Here is an 18,713-nt window from a genome sequence, read left to right on the forward strand (position 1 = left end):
TGAGTGGGAGGTGGCGGCGGACCCCATGGTGGGGGTGTGGGTCGAGTGAGCTCAAAGCCAGCACCAGTCTATGGAGATTTGGGGACACGTCTGCAAAGCTACTGGCTCCCGGCGGGAAGGGGCGTGCCCCAGCCTTCCAGAGGCCCACCCGGAGCCCACAGGGCCCCAGTCGAATGGTGCGTCCCACACAGCTACCGGGCCAGCTGGGGCGGCGAGAAGCAGCACTTCGGAGGAGTGGCGTGGTGAGGCCCAGCCTTCCTGGTTGCTGTGTCTGGGCCCTTCCCAGCTCTCCCTCCTCACCGCCCTCCGTGGTGGGGACCCGTTGGAGTTCCGGTTCCGGTGGCTGTGGCTGCGGGCGGGTGGTGAGTCTGGAGCTGGCGCGCAGTTGGTGCTCCGGCGCTGTGCTTATCTCCTCGGCGAGACTAAGGCTTGCTGCTGCTCGGGGGACTGCGCTGCCCCTGACTCCCCTCCGGGCGATGGTGCGGCCTGAGGACGCCTCCATCCCCCGCCGACGCTGACTCGGGTCCCCCAATCCATGGCCGCCTCGGCGCCGCCCCCACCGGACAAGCTGGAGGGAGGCAGCGGCCCCGCACCACCCCCCGCGCCGCCCAGCACCGGGAGGAAGCAGGGCAAGGCCGGTGAGAGCGCAGAGAAGGGCAGGGGCTGTGGAGGCCCAGGACCCTGGAACCTCGGATGGAACGGTTGGGGGATGGGGGAGGTTGCCTAGAAGCCTGGAGGTAGCCTTAGGTGAGAAGGTTCAGTGGTTGGGGACAGGTGTCCCAGAACACTTCAGGTTTTGGTGTACACTGAATTGAGAAAACTCGGTAGTTTCAAGTTGGATTATCTTTGATTTGCAGGAAGATCTAGATGAGAGTGTAGTCATACTAGCCATTTTTCATATGTCACCCCTGTTTCTTAAATAAGTAAGCAAGTGTACGTGGAAGTTAGAGTCTGGAGAGAGGCTGGGAGGAAAGAGACTGTAGAAACCTCAGGAAAACTTGCCTCCGTCTGCCCATTGCTGCTCTTCCAGGTCTGCAAATGAAGAGCCCTGAAAAGAAGCGAAGAAAGTCCAATACTCAGGTAAATGGGGGTCTGTGGTTGGGAGTGTTTCCTAGAAGCCCTTCCTGCTTTGTCTGGTTGTGTACCTGGTTCTGTGCTTTTCCCATTCGGGTCCTAGTTCTGTCTTGATGACAACATTTAGCCCAGCCTTTTTCCCTTTGTTTTTGAGACAAGGTCTCGTGTGTCCCAGACTGGCTTCATATTTGCTGTGTAGCCAAGGATGACTTTGGATCTTTATGGTCTTCCTGCTTTGGCTTTCCAAAGTGATGGGACTTCAGATGTGCACCGCCATACTGGTTTCTGCAGTCTGGGGACCTGCTGGACAAGTGCAGATGCCCTTGGAGACCAGAAGAAAGGGTCAGATCCCCCCAGAACTGGAGGAGAGGCACCCATGAGCTACCACGTGTGTGCTGGGAATAGAACCCAGAACTTTTGCAAGTACCCCTAAACCTTGAGCACTTACCTTTTTTTTTGTTTTGTTTTGTTTTTATCTTTGCTGGCATGACTGGCATGTATCACCAGGTTTGATGACTCTTTTCTAAGTGTCATAGTGCTGCCGTGCTTTGACAATCCTATTTTAAAAGTTGAGAAAATATGAGGCTTCTAAAAAGTTAAATACTTCCCTGTGCGTGGTGGTGCACACCTTAAATCCCAGGACTTGGGAGGCAGAGGAGGCTGATTTCTGTGAGTTCCAGGTCAGCCAGGGGGACTACACAGGGAAACTGTCTCAAAGACACCAAAAAAAAAAAAAAGAAGAAGAAGAAGAAGAAGAAGAAGCTAAATATCCTGAGTGCCTAGCTAGTGTGCACAAAGCCTGAGCTAAAACCCCAGCACAACATGAGGTTTATGCACCCCAGGGATGAAGCAGGAGGTTGGTGACAGTGAGACGTGTCAGCCTGGGTTATAGAAGACACTGTCTCAAAATTTAAAATTTTAGAAAATTAATTACTTTGGGGTCAGACCTGTATTTTTTGTGATTTGGGGTGTGTTTTTATTACTGTGCTTAGTTATATGCATGTGCGCGTACAAATGCTGACAGGAGCCAGAGATGTGATCCCTCCAACATGGGTGCTGGGAATCACACTGGTGCTTACCCACTGAGCTATCCCTCCAGCCCTCTCTGCCTGCCTTTCAGTGTTTTAGTTTTTTAAGAAGAGGGTTGTTGTACCGTGGGCTCTGACTTGCCCCTTCTAAGATGTCTGATGTCAGTCAGAGTTTTGCATCTGAGCTTTGTCGGCCTCCAAAGAGTATGCGGTGTCCGTGTGTTCCGTGTTTGCATCTGTCTCCCATCTTCTTCCTGTTTTCACTAGGGTCCTGCATACTCACATCTGACGGAGTTTGCCCCACCCCCGACTCCCATGGTGGATCATCTGGTTGCTTCTAACCCTTTTGAGGATGACTTCGGAGCCCCTAAGATGGGGGGCGCAGGCCCTCCGTTCCTTGGCAGTCCTGTGCCCTTTGGAGGCTTTCGTGTACAGGGGGGCATGGCAGGCCAGGTACCCCCAGGCTATGGCGCTGGAGGAGGGGGTCCACAGCCACTTCGTAGGCAGCCTCCTCCTTTTCCTCCCAACCCTATGGGTCCAGCTTTTAATATGCCTCCTCAGGGCCCAGGCTATCCGCCCCCAGGCAACATGAACTTTCCCAGTCAGCCCTTCAACCAGTCTCTGGGCCAAAACTTTAGCCCTCCTGGTGGGCAGATGATGCCAGGCCCAGTGGGAGGATTTGGTCCCATGATCTCACCCACCATGGGACAGCCTCCTAGAGGGGAGCTGGGCCCTCCTCCTCTCCCCCAACGCTTTACCCAACCAGGAGCACCTTTTGGTCCTTCTCTTCAGAGACCTGGCCAGGGACTCCCCAGCCTGCCTCCCAACACGAGTCCCTTCCCTGGCCCAGACCCTGGTTTTCCTGGCCCCGGTGGTGAGGATGGTGGCAAGCCCTTGAATCCACCTGCCCCCACTGCTTTTCCCCAGGAGCCCCACTCAGGCTCCCCAGCTGCTGCTGTTAATGGGAATCAGCCCAGTTTCCCCCCCAGCAGCAGCGGTCGAGGTGGGGGTACTCCAGATGCCAACAGTCTGGCACCCCCAGGCAAGACAGGTGGAGGCTCAGGACCCCAGCCTCCCCCGGGCCTGGTGTACCCTTGCGGTGCCTGTCGGAGCGAGGTGAACGATGACCAGGATGCCATTTTGTGTGAGGCCTCCTGCCAGAAGTGGTTTCACCGCGAGTGCACCGGCATGACCGAGAGTGCCTACGGCCTGCTGACCACCGAGGCCTCTGCCGTCTGGGCCTGTGATCTCTGCCTCAAGACCAAGGAGATCCAATCCGTTTACATCCGAGAAGGCATGGGCCAGTTGGTGGCTGCTAATGACGGGTGACCCTAGTGCGAAGGGGAAGTGCGCATTTCCACCGTGTGCTCTTGCAGGGTGGTTCTCACTCCTTGTCTTCCACGGGCGTCCCATCCCCATGGAGCAGAGACGTGGTTCCTGGAAGCAGAAGAGGACTGAGGCGGGCAGGCAGAAGAGCCTTGCTTGTTTGTTTCTGGGAACTCGTGCGCCGAGTACCTTCCAAGATGCAGGGAACGAAAGCCTTGATGAGCAGAGCCGTTCCTAGAGTCTTAACTGGAGGCTGCAAGAGAAATGGGGCTGGAGGGGGTGTCAGAGGGCAAGGATGCCCTGTGTGCAGATGACAGATGACCCCGACACCCGTGCCTACAGTCCCTGGGTAGTCCCACGGCTGCTGCTGTAGCTCCTGGAGTCACGTGTTCAAGGTTTCTTCGCTCCCTGAGACAGAGCCCCTTTCCTCGGTTCTGGGAACAGAATGGGGATTTCTCTTTTTCTCTGTGTCCATTTGCTTCCCCTGGACCTGACTTAGTCCATTCCCCTTGGAGCACCAAGTACCTTGTAACTGAGTTCCTGACTAGGGCATTTGTCTGTCTGGGGTTTCAAGACTGTAGGTTAAGAGATGCTGAGAAGACATTTTCCTCATACCAAAGTCACTGGTCCTCTCTCAGCTTCTCTTGTGGTTTTCTCTAAGTGACCATATGTTTTGCCAAAAATCGGGACATGTGGTCTGAGTGACCAGAGTATTTGAAGTTTGGGCTCCCCTGGAAGTCTGGACTGGAGCTGTCAGCCCCTTTCTCCCGCCTGTCTGGGGCACAGTATGCCAGTGCTGTTCTTCAGCTCTCGCTGTGTTCTTTCCCTCTGTCTCGGGGAAATGTCTGGGAAGGCACGGGAAGGCACGAAGCCCTTATACCTCATTCCTTCCCTAGTGAAAAGATCCAAGGGAGGCCCTGCCATGGCTTTGGGGACATGGGGCTGGGCAGCAGGACCCTCAAAGCCATGGTACTACACTTGAAAGAACCTGAAGTTTTCTGCCTCCCCTTTCTACCCTGTGATGTCATCTGGGGCCTGGTGTTCCAGCAGCTGGGCTTGGTTTATTTTTACTTTTGCGCCGCTCTCTGCCAGTGACGGGATCCTGGCCTGATCAGGAGCCCCTCAGCTGCTCTTTCCAGCTAACCCGATGTGCATTCCTCACATGGGTGGGGAAGGCAGGCTTGGGTGGGGCCCTCCTGAGAGAGTTGGAGGTACCCAGCCTGATGATGAAGGCTGCCCCCTGGGGTGTCCTGTCTCAGCCCTCATGAATCCCGCATAGGGAGACAGTCGGCAGCCTCTGAAGCTGAGGATGAGGGTGGACCTGCTTCTTACTCTGCCCCTCAACTCCGAAGCTTTCTGTGAGAGCCTCTTAGCTTTGTGTTGTGCTGTGCTTTTGTTCACCCCTGTTACCTGTCCCCTGCTACTTTTGTGTTGTCCCCATCGTTTGTAAAATGCTCCCAGGGAGGGCCCATCCCCTTGTTCCTCTCTGCTACTTTTTGGAAGAAAGTGGGTTGGCAGGGATGTGGTTACGGGATCTTTTTGTACGGTTGGGTTAATAAAATGACTTGAAAATCCAAACAAGGACTCCTTCATTAGTTGCAGGGAAGATGTTGGGATAACCACTGCTAGGAAGATGCCTCGGGGCGAGGCTGTCCCAGCTCTAAGCTGCTGAGCTGAGGAAGTCCCCATCTCCCTGTTCCACTTTGTAGGTCCTCAATGTGGGAACCTCGGCTTTTGGAGCAATTATTGGGCTAGTGTGGAAGCCAGATGGAGTTGGAGCCAAGGCCTCTGGCATCAGTGCCTGAGCTCTGGGTTTAAACCTCTCAGTTCCTCTGCATCTAGGTTTTTTTTATTTCAAAGTTTTATGTGGGGTGTCCAGGGAGATGACAAGATACTTTGGGCTGACCTGAGTGTGATCTGAACCCACAGCGTGGGAGGAGAAAACTGACTTGGCAGCTTATCCTCTGGATGGCTCAGCAGTTAAGAGCAATGGCTGTTCTTCCAGAGGACCCAGGTTCAAGTCCCAACACCCACATGGCAGCTCACAACCATCTGTAACCCTAGAATCTACAGTCGGGCAAGCAAAACACACCCATATATATATAAATGTGAAAACTTTTAAATGCCTCACTTTCTATAAGATGACCGTGCTCCACAGCTGAGTCACGTCCAGCCTTGCATTTAATTTGTGGATGTTTTTCTGCCTTGGTTCTTCTGTTGTTTTTGTCTGGAGTGTTTTGCTTTAGTTTTAGTTTGGTTTTGGTTTGGGATTTATTCACTGTTGCTTTTGTATCCCAGGCTGGACTTCAACATCCTCTTCTCCTGTCTAAAATGTTATCACCCCGTGTTCGTATGATCTGTTGAGGTGCAAGCATGTGCACATGTGGCGTTTTTACCCAGCTGAGACATTCCTTTGGCCTGGGCCATCTCGCAGTGTGTATGTATGTGTGTGTGGCAGGATCTTACTATGTAGCCCTCGCTGGCCTAGAACTCACTATATATATATAGATCTGGCTGATCTCAACACCATACCCACCTGCACGCCTCCCCCTGCTTCCCAAGAGCTGGGGTTAAAAGCGTCCACCGCCACGCTTGGCTGTTCTCCCATTTCCAAAGTAGTGGCATGCTCAGTTTGCGTTGGGGCGGATAGGAGTGGCAGGAGGGCTATTTCTAAACCCACAACTTGTATCGGATCCCATCCCCCATCCTACAGCTGTCTCTGTCTATCCTGAGACCAACATGGCACCCGGTCCTTGCTGCCTTATCAGACAGCACCTTTCTTAGGTCCTTCTACTAGACACTAGACATTGAGAAAAGAGGGGAGGTGCCCCCAAATTTATTTTGCTGGGGACCACAGTTGCCCACCAAAAGATAAACTAAGGGAGAGGTACTGCGTAGATCTCTCCCCTCCCTGGGCGCTCAAGTCTAGCTTTTATTGGTCAAAAGTTCCCCCTCACACACCCCCGTGGGGAAGTCGACTTTTCACTGGTCAAACACTAGCCACGTGACTCCCCTCTTGTCTTCCTGGGCTGGAAACCAGAGGAGCTTGCAACAAGTTAAGCCGAAGACTGAAGGAGAGCTGTGTCAGGTAAAGCCCTTGCTGGGAAGGGGCCGACAGACTTCCACTTTATCCCCAGATAACAAAGGAGGGCAAAGCTGTATAAAAGGAGTGGGTGCCCCCGGCGTCCACATACTGCCCAACACAGGACCGAAGGGCGGGGAAGGGAGGGAGACAGATGATTCCGAAGCAGGAACTCAGGCAAGGTTTTGTGGTCCCGGGTCCTTCCCTTTAAGGGTCAGAGAAGGATGTTAGAGAGAATCAAGGGCATATCAAACCAGATTTCCGTTTTGTGCAGACCGGGGACACTCTCTTTTTAGTCGTGTTTTAGAAACAGCAGTTTTTGTGGAATCCTGCCTGAGTGAAAAGGGGAGAGGAGGGGGTGGGTTTTCTTCATAGAGGTCAAAGCCTAACCGCTCTAAAATCACCGCTAGGTCTAGGAAGGCAGCTAAGTAGCCACTCGATTTCTTAGGCTTCCTAATAAGGTATCGATGTTCTGGCCTAGGAAGGCAGGGATGCTTTTTGGTATCAAGGTTTGAGAGCCGGACTGCAGTGGTTCTAGGAAGCCGCCTGCTTAGGTCTTAAGTTTGTCTTGTTGACCCAAATACCATACCATTGCTGGTTTCCATGGAGACAGTGGGTCTGACATCACCCTGGTTGCCATGGTACTTAGTTCTGGAGGACCTGAGAAAGCTGTAAACAGCCAGGGATAAACAGGGACTTGTGCTCAAGCTGCTGTGGCCACTTCCTTCCTGCTGCCACCTGTTAGCAGTTACACACAACGGGGGACAGCAGGACAGTGGAGGGGTGAGAACAGGGAAGCCAAAGGGAGATGGCTGTGTGGGTTTCACTGGAAGAAGTGTGGGGAGCTCGTGTTTTGGGCGACATGGTATAGGGAAGTCATTGCAATTGTTCTGTCCCAGTGTGGGATGGGTACCGGCATCTAGTGGACATGAGCATTGAGGATGACGTCACTAGATGTCCTTTACCTATCTGGGACTTGAATCTTGACCAAGAGCCACAGGATTTTTTTAAAGGTAATTGAGCAGAACGTGAACCCAGCTGGAATAGGTGAGGAGCATTTGGCTGGTACAGTCAAATTCTCCATCCTGCCTTTTCTGCCCCTGGGGAAGCAGTCACATACCTGTGAGTCCAGGACTCTGTAGGTCAGCCATCTGTCACTCCATCCTCTTGTTTGATCCCAACTGCACCTCCCTAGCCCAGGGGCACAGCTTTGCTTTATGCTGGTCTTTGGAAGTGTGGTGATACCTTAACCCCAGCTGCCCTCCAAGATGATTAGCAAGGAACAGGATCAGAGGCCCAGTTTGCCCTCCCCCCCCCATTTTGCAGATTTTAATGTGATTTATCGATGGTAATTGCCACCCCCCCACACACACATACTTCTCCCCAGTCGCTTTTTGAAGATCCCTGAGCTCAAACTCTAGAATTTAAGGTTGAGAGAGTGACCCAGGAGGACTGCTGGGCCCTGCAGTGTTAGGAAGCGTCCTGTCTAGCCTGATTCTGCTCACTAGTGACAATCCTAGCTGAGCTCTGCACGGCCAGTGCTGAGAACCCCAAATCAGTGGTTCTCAACCTTCCTAATGCTACAACCCTTTAATATAGTTCCTCGTGGTGACCTCCAACTATAAAATTATTTCATTGCTACTTCATAACTGTAATTTTGCTGCTGTCATAGATCCTCATGTAAATATCTAATATACAGATTATCTGGTATTTAAGCCCTGTGGGGGGGGGGTATTGACCCACACAGGTTGAGAACTGCTGCCCTAAACCAAGTTCGTGGAGGACCGATGTGGGTGGGTACTGGAACAATTAGGCCTTAAGGAAACTGGTGGGCTTCTCTTTGGACTCTGTGGGACATTGAGGACTGTGGAGGACCCAGGTATTGTGAAGGGGACCCAGGCCATTTCCTTCTCTTCAGTGAGCCTTTGAGATTCCTCCTCCCTGACCAGAACACCAGGGGCTGGACTTTTCAGCCTTTGTCTTCTTTGAAGTTTTAAGGCCAGTGCAGTTTCCCAGGGCCTATGAATCCTTAGATGAGGTATCTTTCCTGTGCCTTTTGTCAAGGCGAATACTGCCAGGAAAGCTATGGGATCTGGGGCAAAAGGACTGGGACCAGCCTGGGTTTTTGAGGAGATTGCCCAAATCTTTTAATGTCTGGAATCCTGCTGCTGTCTGTCTGTCTCTTCCTCCTTCTCTTTTTCCTTCCTCTCCTCCTCCTCCTCCTCCCCCCTTCTTCCTCCTCCTCCCCCTCTTCTTCCTCCTCCTCCTCCTCCCCCTCTTCTTCCTTCTCCTCCCCCTCTTCCTCCTCCTCCCCCTCTTCTTCCTCCTCCTCCTCCCCCTCTTCTTCCTTCTCCTCCCCCTCTTCCTCCTCCTCCCCTCTTCCTCCTCCTCCTTCCCCTCTTCTTTCTTCTCCTCCCCCTCTTCCTCCTCCTCCCCCTCTTCCTCTTCCTCCTTCCCCTCTTCTTCCTTCTCCTCCTCCCCCTCTTCTTCCTCCTCCTCCCCCTCTTCCTCTTCCTCCTTCCCCTCTTCTTCCTTCTCCTCCTCCCCCTCTTCTTCCTCCTCCTCCCCCTCTTCCTCTTCCTCCTCCCCCTCTTCTTCCTCTTCCTCCCCCTCTTCTTCCTCCTCCTCCCCTCTTCCTCCTCCTCCCCTCTTCCTCTTCCTCCTTCCCCCATGCCCCCAGCTGAGGACTGAACCCAAGGAGCTAAATCCCCAATCCCTTCTCCTCCTCTTCCTCCTCCTCTCCTTCCTCCTCCCCCCTCCTTCCTCCTCTTCTTCCTTCCTTCTTTCTTCCTTCTTTCTTTTTTGGTTGTTTTTTTGGAACAAGGTTCATCTGCACTGCCCTTACTGTCCTGGAACTCGCTCTGGCTTCTTTGCACTGAGAGAGCCTTTGGGATTAAGAGTGTGGGCCTCCATGCCCAGGAACCCCCATTCATAAGTGAGCTTTTCTCTGCAGGTGGCCACTCTAGCTGCACTGGACCTCCACAACCATGGCCTCCTGCCCAGACTCAGATAATAGCTGGGTGCTTGCTGGCTCTGAGGTAGGAAGAGTGGGCCTGGGAACTACATGGACGAGGGGATTCCTACAGGGGTGGAGAGAGCAGAGCACCAGAGATGAGGGAAGAAAGATCAAAGCAGTAGCTGGACCACGAGGTCTTACACTGCTGATGACTGATGCCAAGCAAGCTTATTAAGGACAGTGCCGTACATTTGCAGGGAGACATGGCCAAGGTCAGCAGAGAATTGAATCAGACAGTGTTGGCAAAGAGCACAGGACACCTCAGACACAGCTGCCTCGGGATTGATAACCACAGACTAGGGGAAAGAGTCAAGTCACCAGAAACTGCAACCTTGACTTCTTCACTTCAAGGGTTGTTGTCTTAGGGAGACTATCGCTGTGATGAGGCACCGTGACCAGAGCAACTCGGGATGAAAGGGTTTTATTTCAGCCTGTACTTCAGGTGACAGTCCATCACTGAGGGAACTCAAACTCAAACAGGTCAGAAACTCAAACAGGGCAGGAACTTGGAGGCAGGCACTGAGGTACCTGTGGAGGGGTGCTGCTCACTGCCTTGTTCTCCATGGCTTCTTGGCCTGCTTTCTTCCACAACCTAGAACCACTAGCCCAGGGATGGCACCACCCACAATGGGATGACCCCCTCCCCCATAAATCCCAAATTAAGAAAATGCCCTAATAGTGCTGGCTACGACCTGATCACATGAAGGTGTTTTCCCAGTTGGGGTTCTTGCCTCTGAGATGACTCTAGCCTGTGTCAAGTTGACATAAAATTAGCCAGCACATATGTCATCCGATGAGCAGACAGTGCAGGGCTGCTGAGTTGGAGAGTGACCTAAGACTCAGCGTGATTGGCAGGGGACCAAGCCCCTGGGTGGCTGGGTGGGGACAGGGATAGTACTTTCAAAGCTTCTGCAACCTCCCAGGTGGGCTTTGTTAGGGAAGGAAACCAAGAGGGTTTCTGTCAAGGTACTGTCAAGAAGGGAGAAGCTCTGGTGAGCTGGGGGCTAGTAGCTATAAGGGATGATAGGAAGTGTCAAGGGATCTCAGAGACTTCTTTAGAGGTACTAGGAGGAACTGGACATGGTGGAGCAAGCTGTGATCCCCCTAACTGGGAGATGGAGGCTGGAGGATCAGGAGGTCAGGGCTATCCTTGGCTACATAGCAAATTTTGGGATACATGAGACCTTGAATCGATAAGTTAACAAATAAAGTAAAATATCAGTAGCTAGAGAAACCACAGAACTCCATTCAGACTTGTTGGGTTTGAGGTGCCCTTTAGGAGACCGACCAACTGGGGGTGAGGAGTTGACCTCAGCAGTGACCCTAGAGTAGAATACAAGGAGCAGTGAGTGCTTAATGGCAGGGATTAAGATAGGCCCTGTGCTCAATGGGCCTTGGTATGGTATGGTGGAGCTCTGTGAGTCCGAGGCCAACCTGATCTACATAGCGAGTTCTAGGATAGCCAGGACTATGTAGAGGCTCTCCCCCCTACACACACACACATTTTTGTTTCTTGGAAAATTGGGAGGATGGCTTAACAGTAAAGCACTTGCCACATAAGCATGAGGCCCTGAGTTCAGACCCCCAAACCCACTAACACTGTGATATGCTAGGGCGTGTTTGTACTGTTGGTGCTCCTATAGTGAGCTAGGGGTAGGAAACAAAGAGAATTCTCGCAAGTCCAACGGTCAGCAGTCTATAAATACAGCATAGAATAATGTTTCGAAAGAGGCAGAAGGGGGGTCTGACATGAGTTACCCCTTCCTTTTCTTGCTGTATAACCCACACTGGTCTGGAACTTACTATGTAGATCAGGCTGGCCTGAAATTTTTAGAAACTCATCTGCCTCTGCCTCCTGTGTACCAGGAGTGTGCTACAGTGCCTAGCTGAGGTTGATCTCTTACCTCCACACTTATTCTGTGGTATTATAGAATAATAATACCTTCAGACACACACACACACACACATACACACACAGAGAGAAGGGGAGAGAGATAGGAAGAGAAGGAAAACCAAAGAATTATTCCTGGAGTTGGAGAGATGGCTCAGTGGTTAAGAGCACTGACTGCTCTTCCACAGGTCCTGAGTTCAGTTCCCAACAACCACAGAACCATCTGTAATGAGATCCAATGCCCTTTCTTCTGGTGTGTCTGAAGACAGCTACAGTGTGTAGTCAGAGAAATAAATAAATCTTAAAAACAAACAAACAATTACTTCTGGAGGTAGAGCGGGGAGCCCTGAGTGAGTGGGTGGGAGGGTGGCAGTCTGCCAGGGGGTTATATGCAGAAAAGGTGCCCAAGTGGAGTACTCAGAGCTTAGGGCTAGGCTGTGAACCAGCACCATAGGGTCAGGCTGCCTGTGGCTGGGGGTAGTTGTCAGGGGCACATCGGCCAATGGGAAAGGCCAGAGAACTCAAGCCGGATGTGTGGGTGGGCGGGGAAGAGCTGAGAGCTTAGCTGTGGCCTGGGTCTGGGTTGGGTTGTTGGCTCATGGGGTGCACAGCACTGGTAACAGCGCACAGGGATCCCAGGTACTGTTGGTCTCCCTCAGAGACTGCTGGGTGAACGCCCTGGTCCCAGATCCTTGCTCAAGGCTATGATTTCATAGGAACCTGGCCTCTGGGGTGGTGGGGGAGGGTGGAGGTTGTAGAGTAGAATAAACCCTCTGCGTAGCACTGAAGTAGAACGCGCTGCCATTTCTGAGGTGTGGCTGCAGCGTAGCCCCTCAGGTCCTCACAGAGTGCCTTAGTGCTCATCTCCCTCTTGCCAGAATCTGCCTGTGGAGACTCTGGGCCCAGAACCCAGGATGGACCCAGAGTCAGAGGTAGCCCCCCAGGCCCTTCAGGACTCCTCCAAGGCAGATGGCAAGGAATTAGCTGGGACCTTGGAAGGAGAAGGTAACGGGGGCTCTTGGAGGGTTGTGCGTAACCTGTCCTCTTCTCTTTTTAGTTGGGGGAAGGGCGATCACCTCAGCTATTTGCTTCCTAGTCTTGCCTGATGAGCCCCCACACTCTGAAGAGGTTGGGGCCTGTGGGTGATAGAGGGCGGCACTGTAGTTCAGTTCAGGGCAGTGGGCTTTCCTGGGCTTTATCTTCCACCACAGAGACGCTTTTCCAGACCGAAAGTTCCCAGGGGGAAAGCACTGTTCTGTCAGAAGAACCCAAGGCCAAGGTGAGATGCTTTGCTGAGGTGGGGAGAAGAGTGGAGAGGGCACGTCTCATAGTTTCATCTGCATCAGGGCACTCTGGGAGGTGATGATGGTGATGGGACGGAGCCCCCTGGAGACACAGTGGTCCAGGAAGATTTGCAGGAGACTCCTGTGGTGACCAGCCTTGGACCAGACACGCAGGACCTGGAGAGTGAGATCCATCCACAGAACCTGCCCTCGAGTCCCAGAGCAGGTCAGGGGCCATCTTGCCTTCCATTCCCTACATGGAATGCAAGAAGCATGGAGGGTTGGAGGGAGGGCTCAGCAGTTGAGAGCACTAGCTGCCCTTCCAGAGGACCTGAGTTCAATTCCAGCACCCACATGACAGCTCAAAACTGTCTGTAACTGCAGACAAGAGAAGCTAGGAAGCTTGAATGAGGGCTCATGTCTGGCTGACTCTTCCCTTTCTTCCATGTGTCCTCTTTTCTTGATTCTAGAGCAGCAGTTCTCAACCTTCCTAATGTTTCAACCCTTTAATACAGTTAGTTCCTCATGTTGTATTTTTACAACCGTAAAGTTATTTGTGTGACCACTTCATAAGCCTAATACAATCATGGTGCAAATATCTGTGTTTCCCAATGGTTTTAGGTGACCCCTGTGAAAGGGTCATTTGACTTCCAAAGGGTCACAACATAGAGGCTGAGAACCGGCTCTAGAACATGCCCTTTATTTCCAGAGCCTGTTCCTTGAGCTGGCTCTGGACCCATGATGAGAGAAGGGGAGAGGCTCAGGGACTGTGTAAGAAGCTGACTGTCCTGAACCAAAGATCCAGTCAGACAATAAGGGACGCAGAAGGGACATGCAGTTCTGCAGTTCCTGAAGGGAGTGGGAGGGGGACAGCCCGGTCAGGTGATGGGTAAGAATGAGGGAGGGGCAGGGACAGTTGGAGGTGCCATTTGAGAAGAGCCTTAAGCATTGTGTAGGTCAGGAGAAAAAATTCCAGAACCTGACATCGACAGAAGACTGGGGCTAGTCACAGTCTGTCCAAGGCAGTGGCAGAGGTGACAGGAGACACAACTCCCCACACCCTCTATCCCTCGAATGCCAAGGGAGGAAGAGACTGGGGCCTGGCGCCATTAAGGGGGCAGCTGCAGGAGTCAGGCAGAGGACCCAAGGCAGGCCCTGTGAGAGAGTCTACTGACTATGAAGGCCATCAAGTGGAGGACCATCCGACTGTCTGACGTGGTATAGAGAGGGAAGATTGAGAACTGGAGGGATGGCTCAGTGGTTAAGGGCACTGACTGCTCTTCCAGAGGTCCTTCCACCACTACATGGTGGCTCATAACCATCTATAATGAGAACTGGGGCCTTCTTCTGGCCTGCAGGCATACATGCAGGCAGAATGCTATATACATAATAAATAATAATTTATTTATTATGAGAGAGAGAGAGAGAGAGAGAGAGAGAGAGAAGATTGAGGTTAACCAGAAAGGCGGTGGTATGCTTCTCCTTGAACCCAAGGTAGGGGGACACACTAGGAGAGATGAATTTGGAGGATAGTGTGTTGAATGTCCCCCTGAGGGGGGCACCCAAAAGAGTGTAGCTAAAGGACGTATAGTCAGAGAGGCAAGCCTGGGACACTAGGAAGGCCATAGAGGGGAGGTTAGTGGAGTAAGAGACTATGAGGGAGGTTATTAGCCTCAGGACTGGGAAAAGGCAAAATGGTATAGTGGCCAAGGAGTTAGAGGGGACCTGGGAGGGTGGCATCCTGTGTAGAAACTTGACGTGAGGCACCCTGGGAGAAGGAGGACTTTAGGGTAGAAGGGACTCTTGTGTTTGCAGATGTTTGTCAATGACTGGACAGGGCCGGTCTCTTCATGCGCCTTCTCGGTGGCCAGGGCTGAGCCTCTCCGCACTCACCTCTGCCTGCCTCTCTGCCCTGTGCCCTTCCCTTCCTCCAGTTTGGAAAGAGCATGGCCGCTCTAGCAGTGACGATGACACCGATGTAGATGTGGAGGGTCTGCGGAGACGGAGGGGCCGGGAACCTCGCCCACCCCAGCCCATGGTACCCGTGGGTGAGGAGGACCAGGCCACGGGCGTGGGTATTGGTGCAGAGCTGGGCATCTCTCTCAACATGTGCTTCCTGGGGGCCCTGGTTCTTCTGGGCCTGGGGATCCTCCTGTTCTCTGGTGAGTTGTACTGGCTGGGCCTCCAGGCTGTCTTTGGCTCCTCCCACCTTGCTGCTGTGTCCTTCCCTACCTCTCCCTGCTTCCCTGAGGCCTTACCGGACTGTCTTCACTTTCAGGTACACTGTTGGAGCCTGAGACTGGTAAGCAGGAGAAGCCTTGGCTCTCTTTCTTGTGTTGGGTGGTAATGTGCGTTGTATGGGGAATGGCCCTCAGGTAAGGCGTTCAGAGTTGTGTGCTATCTCTTCAGCTGTTGAACTTGTCAGCTGTTCAGGGTGACATCTGGCCCTTTTACTCAGCAGGACTATGAGCCATGGGGTGTCCTTGGGGAAAGGAGGGGTGACCGGGAGAAGGGTGATGGGCTCTGTGGCTCAGGGCCATCGATTCAGATGCTCACTTATCCACAGGGCCCACGGAGGAAGCTGAGTTACAGGTCTTTCCGGATACCGAGCCAGAGACTGAGCTGGTAGAGACTGCGGGCAACAGGCAGGTTCGTATGGGTTCTCCATAGGTGGCTGAGGGAGCGCTGGTGGGGAGGATCTGGGCTACCCTGTCTGGGAGGGAGCGTGAAGTAGCTGCTCTTCCATCATCAGGATGAGATAGAGCAGCTACAGGCCTCAGTACCACCAGATAGTGTCCCTAGCCTGCAGAGCATGGGGCTCCTGCTGGACAAGCTGGCCAAGGAGAACCAGGATATCCGGCTGCTGCAGGCCCAGCTGCAGGTGAGCCCTAGCCAGCGGGAGGGCTTCATCTGGCCACTTTTACCCAAGTGGAAGAACTTGCCACGGCTCACACTAAGTGCCAGGATCGATGTACAGGGTCTGCTCTGGGTGTCGGGGGTGGAAGGGGGACGAGGAGGGTCAGGTAGCGCCTCTGCTGGGTCTGAAGAGTATGTGTTTGCTGTGTAAGCACACAGATGCTGGATAGAATTTGACCATCTCAGGAACTGGCTCAGAGGAGGGATGGAGAAGAGGAGGAGGAGGAGGAGGAGAAACCCTTTTGGCTCTCCAAGGCAGCACTGGGCTCAAAGCCAGGGCCTTGCATACGCTAAGCAGGCTCGTTCCCAACAGAACTGCATCTCTAGCCCTTGCCCACTCTGATAGAATAGAACCGGGGTAGAAGGCATTTGTGCCCACACTGACAAGGACTTCTGTTTTCTTCCGTTTCTAACTACACTCTAGGCTCAGAAAGAAGAGCTTCAGAGCCTGTTGCACCAGCCCAAAGGGCTGGAGGAGGAGAACGCCCGGCTCCGGGAAGCCCTGCAGCAGGGCAAGACCTCCCACCAGGCCCTAGAGTCAGAACTGAATCAGCTCAGGGCCCGACTCCAAGGGCTAGAGGCTAACTGTGTCCGGGGTGTGGATGGGGTGTGTCTCAGCTGGGGCGGAAGTCCACAGGGTGGCAAGGGGCAGGAACCAGACCCCAGCTTATTGGGGCAGCATAAGCAGCTTGAAGCTGAGGCCAAGGCCCTAAGGCAGGAGCTGCAGAGACAGTGGCAGCTGTTGGGGTCTGTGCATCGGGACTTGCAGAGGGGCTTGCAGGATGCTGGCCAAGGAGCCCCAGCTCATGCCGGCCTGGCTGAACTTGGTCACATGTTGGCCCAGACATTGCAGGACCTAGAGAATCAGGGTATTAACACTGGCAGATCTTCCAATGACTCGGAGGCCTGGCACCAGAAGAAGCCTCACTTCCAGCATCCCAGGGAGTGGGGTGGGAAAGAGAAGTGGAGAGGTGGGCAGAGGGATCAGGAGGCTGCGCACTGGAAGCTGAGGAAGGAGGAGTCTGGCCAAGACCGGAAGAAGAGCTGGAGGGATGAGGGCAGGGAATTCATGGGGCACCGGAAGGAGAACAGGCCGAGGGCGGAAGAGTCGGACAGCAGAAAGGACAGCAAGCGACAGGACCCCAAGGTACACCCTAGGAAAAGTGGGAACCCCCACTCTGGAGAAAGGCAGAAGCATTCTTGGGGGAAAGACAGCGGCCCTGACACCCTGTCCTCCTGGGAGGAGCTGCTGAGGCGCAAGTACCGACCCCCTCAGGGCTGTTCAGGTGTGGCCGACTGTGCCCGGCAGGAGGGCCTGGCCCTTTTTGGCGTGGGGCTGTCCCCTGTGCGGCAGCAGGAGCTGGCATCTGTATTAAGACAATATTTGGCCCGGCTGCCCTGGGCTGGGCAGCTGACCAAAGAGCTGCCCCTCTTGCCTGCTTACTTTGGAGAGGATGGCATCTTCAGGCATGACCGCCTTCGCTTCAGGGATTTTGTGGATGCCCTGGAGGACAGCCTGGAGGAGGTGGCAGTGAAACAGACAGGTGACGATGATGAAGTGGATGACTTTGAGGACTTCATCTTCAGCCACTTCTTTGGAGACAAGGCCCTGAAGAAGAGGTAGGAATTGGGGTTGGGCTTGGAGGAGGGAGTACCGAAGGGGTTTGAAGGTGTTGGGCCCTGAATGAGTCTGTCACTTAAGTCCCTCTCTTCATTTCTGATCCCCAGGCCTTAGAGAAGGCTTCTAGATACATTCCCTATCTTCCCATGCAGGGCTGCGGTGGTCCTGAGAGGGCCTTTTTGAGCTAGAACCCCTTTCTCCCCACCTTGTCTGTACATAGAGATCCTCTTGTCTCCCCCAGTGAATTCACCCTGGAGCCCAGGTTTCTCCTAGGCTCCTCCCCTGCTTGGTGGCAGCTGCCCAAGTTGGCTTCCACCAGAGGAACGTGGCTTCTTCTCCTTAGGGTCCCCATCTCAGTACATGGTATTGTTTTCTAAAGGCCTTTCCCTGTCTCCCCACAGGTCAAGAAAGAAGGACAAGCAATCCTGGAACCCCAAAGTCGTGGGGCCCAGGGAAGAACACAGCCACCGTCCCCACCACCACCACCACCACCAAGGCTGAGCATTACTCCTGCCGCAACAGCCAGCCTTGGCATGCACCCAGCTCAAGATCCCTGGACTTATGTGACCCTAGAATCTATGTTCTCACTGTCCAGAGGGCCCCTCCTGGCTCGCTAGTGCCCTTGAATGTCCTTCACAGAAGAGAGCAAAGCACTTGGCCCTGCACTGGTACCACTTTTGCTTAAAAAAACAAAGGCCATAGTTGATACTACTGAACTGTATAAACAAATATACATAAATGATAAAGGCCCTGGGTACTAAGCAACATGTAGGGGCCTGCTGGGGAGGACTCTTATTCTGAAGCCAGAGAGCTGTCCTTTTTTCGTGGCTATCCTGGGTCCACAGCAGAACCTACCACCCTGCTCTGGAGCCGCTGGTTGGACACGTAGCTGCAGACTTGGGGCTTTGTTAGCTTTGGAGACAGCTGTCCCTAAGTCTGAGGAGCCCTCACCGTGCCTCTTGCGGCTTTCACCTTCCCGCCTCAGCTGTACACCATGGTGGGGCTCTGTCACTTGTGGTGGTCTATAAAGGCAAGGAAGGCCTTGCAGCCGCCACTCCAGTGCTTAGGCACAATGTAGACACCGCACTGGGCCTTGCCTTTCTGCCCTCAGCCTTCCCATCCGTCCCCCATGTTCACACACCTTTCCGGAAGAGTTCAGCACCAGTTTTCTCACCAGCCAGGCTGGGTGGCCTCAGGCCAGGTCATCCTCCACAGTGTGGTATTTTTATCCTCAGAAAAAGGGCCGAAGGGCTCAGGAACGGAGTCAATAAAGCAAGGAAACAAACATCTGCTACACTAGAGTTGGTCCCTTTTTTTTGGAACGGGCAGTGGAGGTCAGGGAACACGCTAGCCTGGTGCCTGGGTCTGCAGAGGTGAGGGAACCACTAGGGGGCGCCATAGCTCCACATTTTTCTAGACTTTGTCTCCTCCCTCCTGCGGCCGGTCACCACCCCACACCCGAGACCCCCGACCCAC

At 53.5% G+C, this 18,713-nt stretch overlaps 2 protein-coding genes across 4 annotated transcripts; both read left to right on the plus strand.

Annotated features, from left to right (window-relative positions):
- The first annotated feature begins 350 nt into the window (after window positions 1-350).
- On the plus strand, window positions 351-4,955 carry PYGO2 (pygopus family PHD finger 2). Of its 3 annotated transcripts, XM_080915445.1 has the most exons (4): window positions 563-638; window positions 1,031-1,080; window positions 1,324-1,462; window positions 2,370-4,955. In XM_080915445.1, the coding sequence occupies exons 3-4, from the start codon at window positions 1,451-1,453 to the stop codon at window positions 3,429-3,431; spliced, it is 1,074 nt and encodes a 357-aa protein (XP_080771571.1). In that variant the 5' UTR covers window positions 563-638; window positions 1,031-1,080; window positions 1,324-1,450; the 3' UTR covers window positions 3,432-4,955. The 3 variants fall into 3 exon arrangements, with proteins under 3 accessions (XP_080771569.1, XP_080771571.1, XP_080771570.1); XM_080915443.1 differs by lacking the exon at window positions 1,324-1,462 and having other exon boundaries at window positions 351-638; XM_080915444.1 differs by lacking the exon at window positions 1,324-1,462 and having other exon boundaries at window positions 573-638; window positions 929-1,080.
- A 1,351-nt stretch (window positions 4,956-6,306) lies between these two features.
- On the plus strand, window positions 6,307-18,531 carry PBXIP1 (PBX homeobox interacting protein 1). The gene is made up of 11 exons (XM_080915409.1): window positions 6,307-6,516; window positions 9,464-9,548; window positions 12,296-12,422; window positions 12,629-12,696; window positions 12,764-12,926; window positions 14,635-14,862; window positions 14,979-15,002; window positions 15,267-15,349; window positions 15,453-15,581; window positions 16,041-17,236; window positions 17,639-18,531. Exons 2-11 carry the CDS (start codon window positions 9,498-9,500, stop codon window positions 17,736-17,738), a joined length of 2,169 nt encoding a protein of 722 aa, XP_080771535.1. The 5' UTR covers window positions 6,307-6,516; window positions 9,464-9,497; the 3' UTR covers window positions 17,739-18,531.
- The last annotated feature ends 182 nt before the right edge of the window (window positions 18,532-18,713 follow it).

This window comes from Micromys minutus (assembly GCF_963924665.1).
Source record: "Micromys minutus genome assembly, chromosome: 4".
NCBI lineage: Eukaryota > Metazoa > Chordata > Mammalia > Rodentia > Muridae > Micromys > Micromys minutus.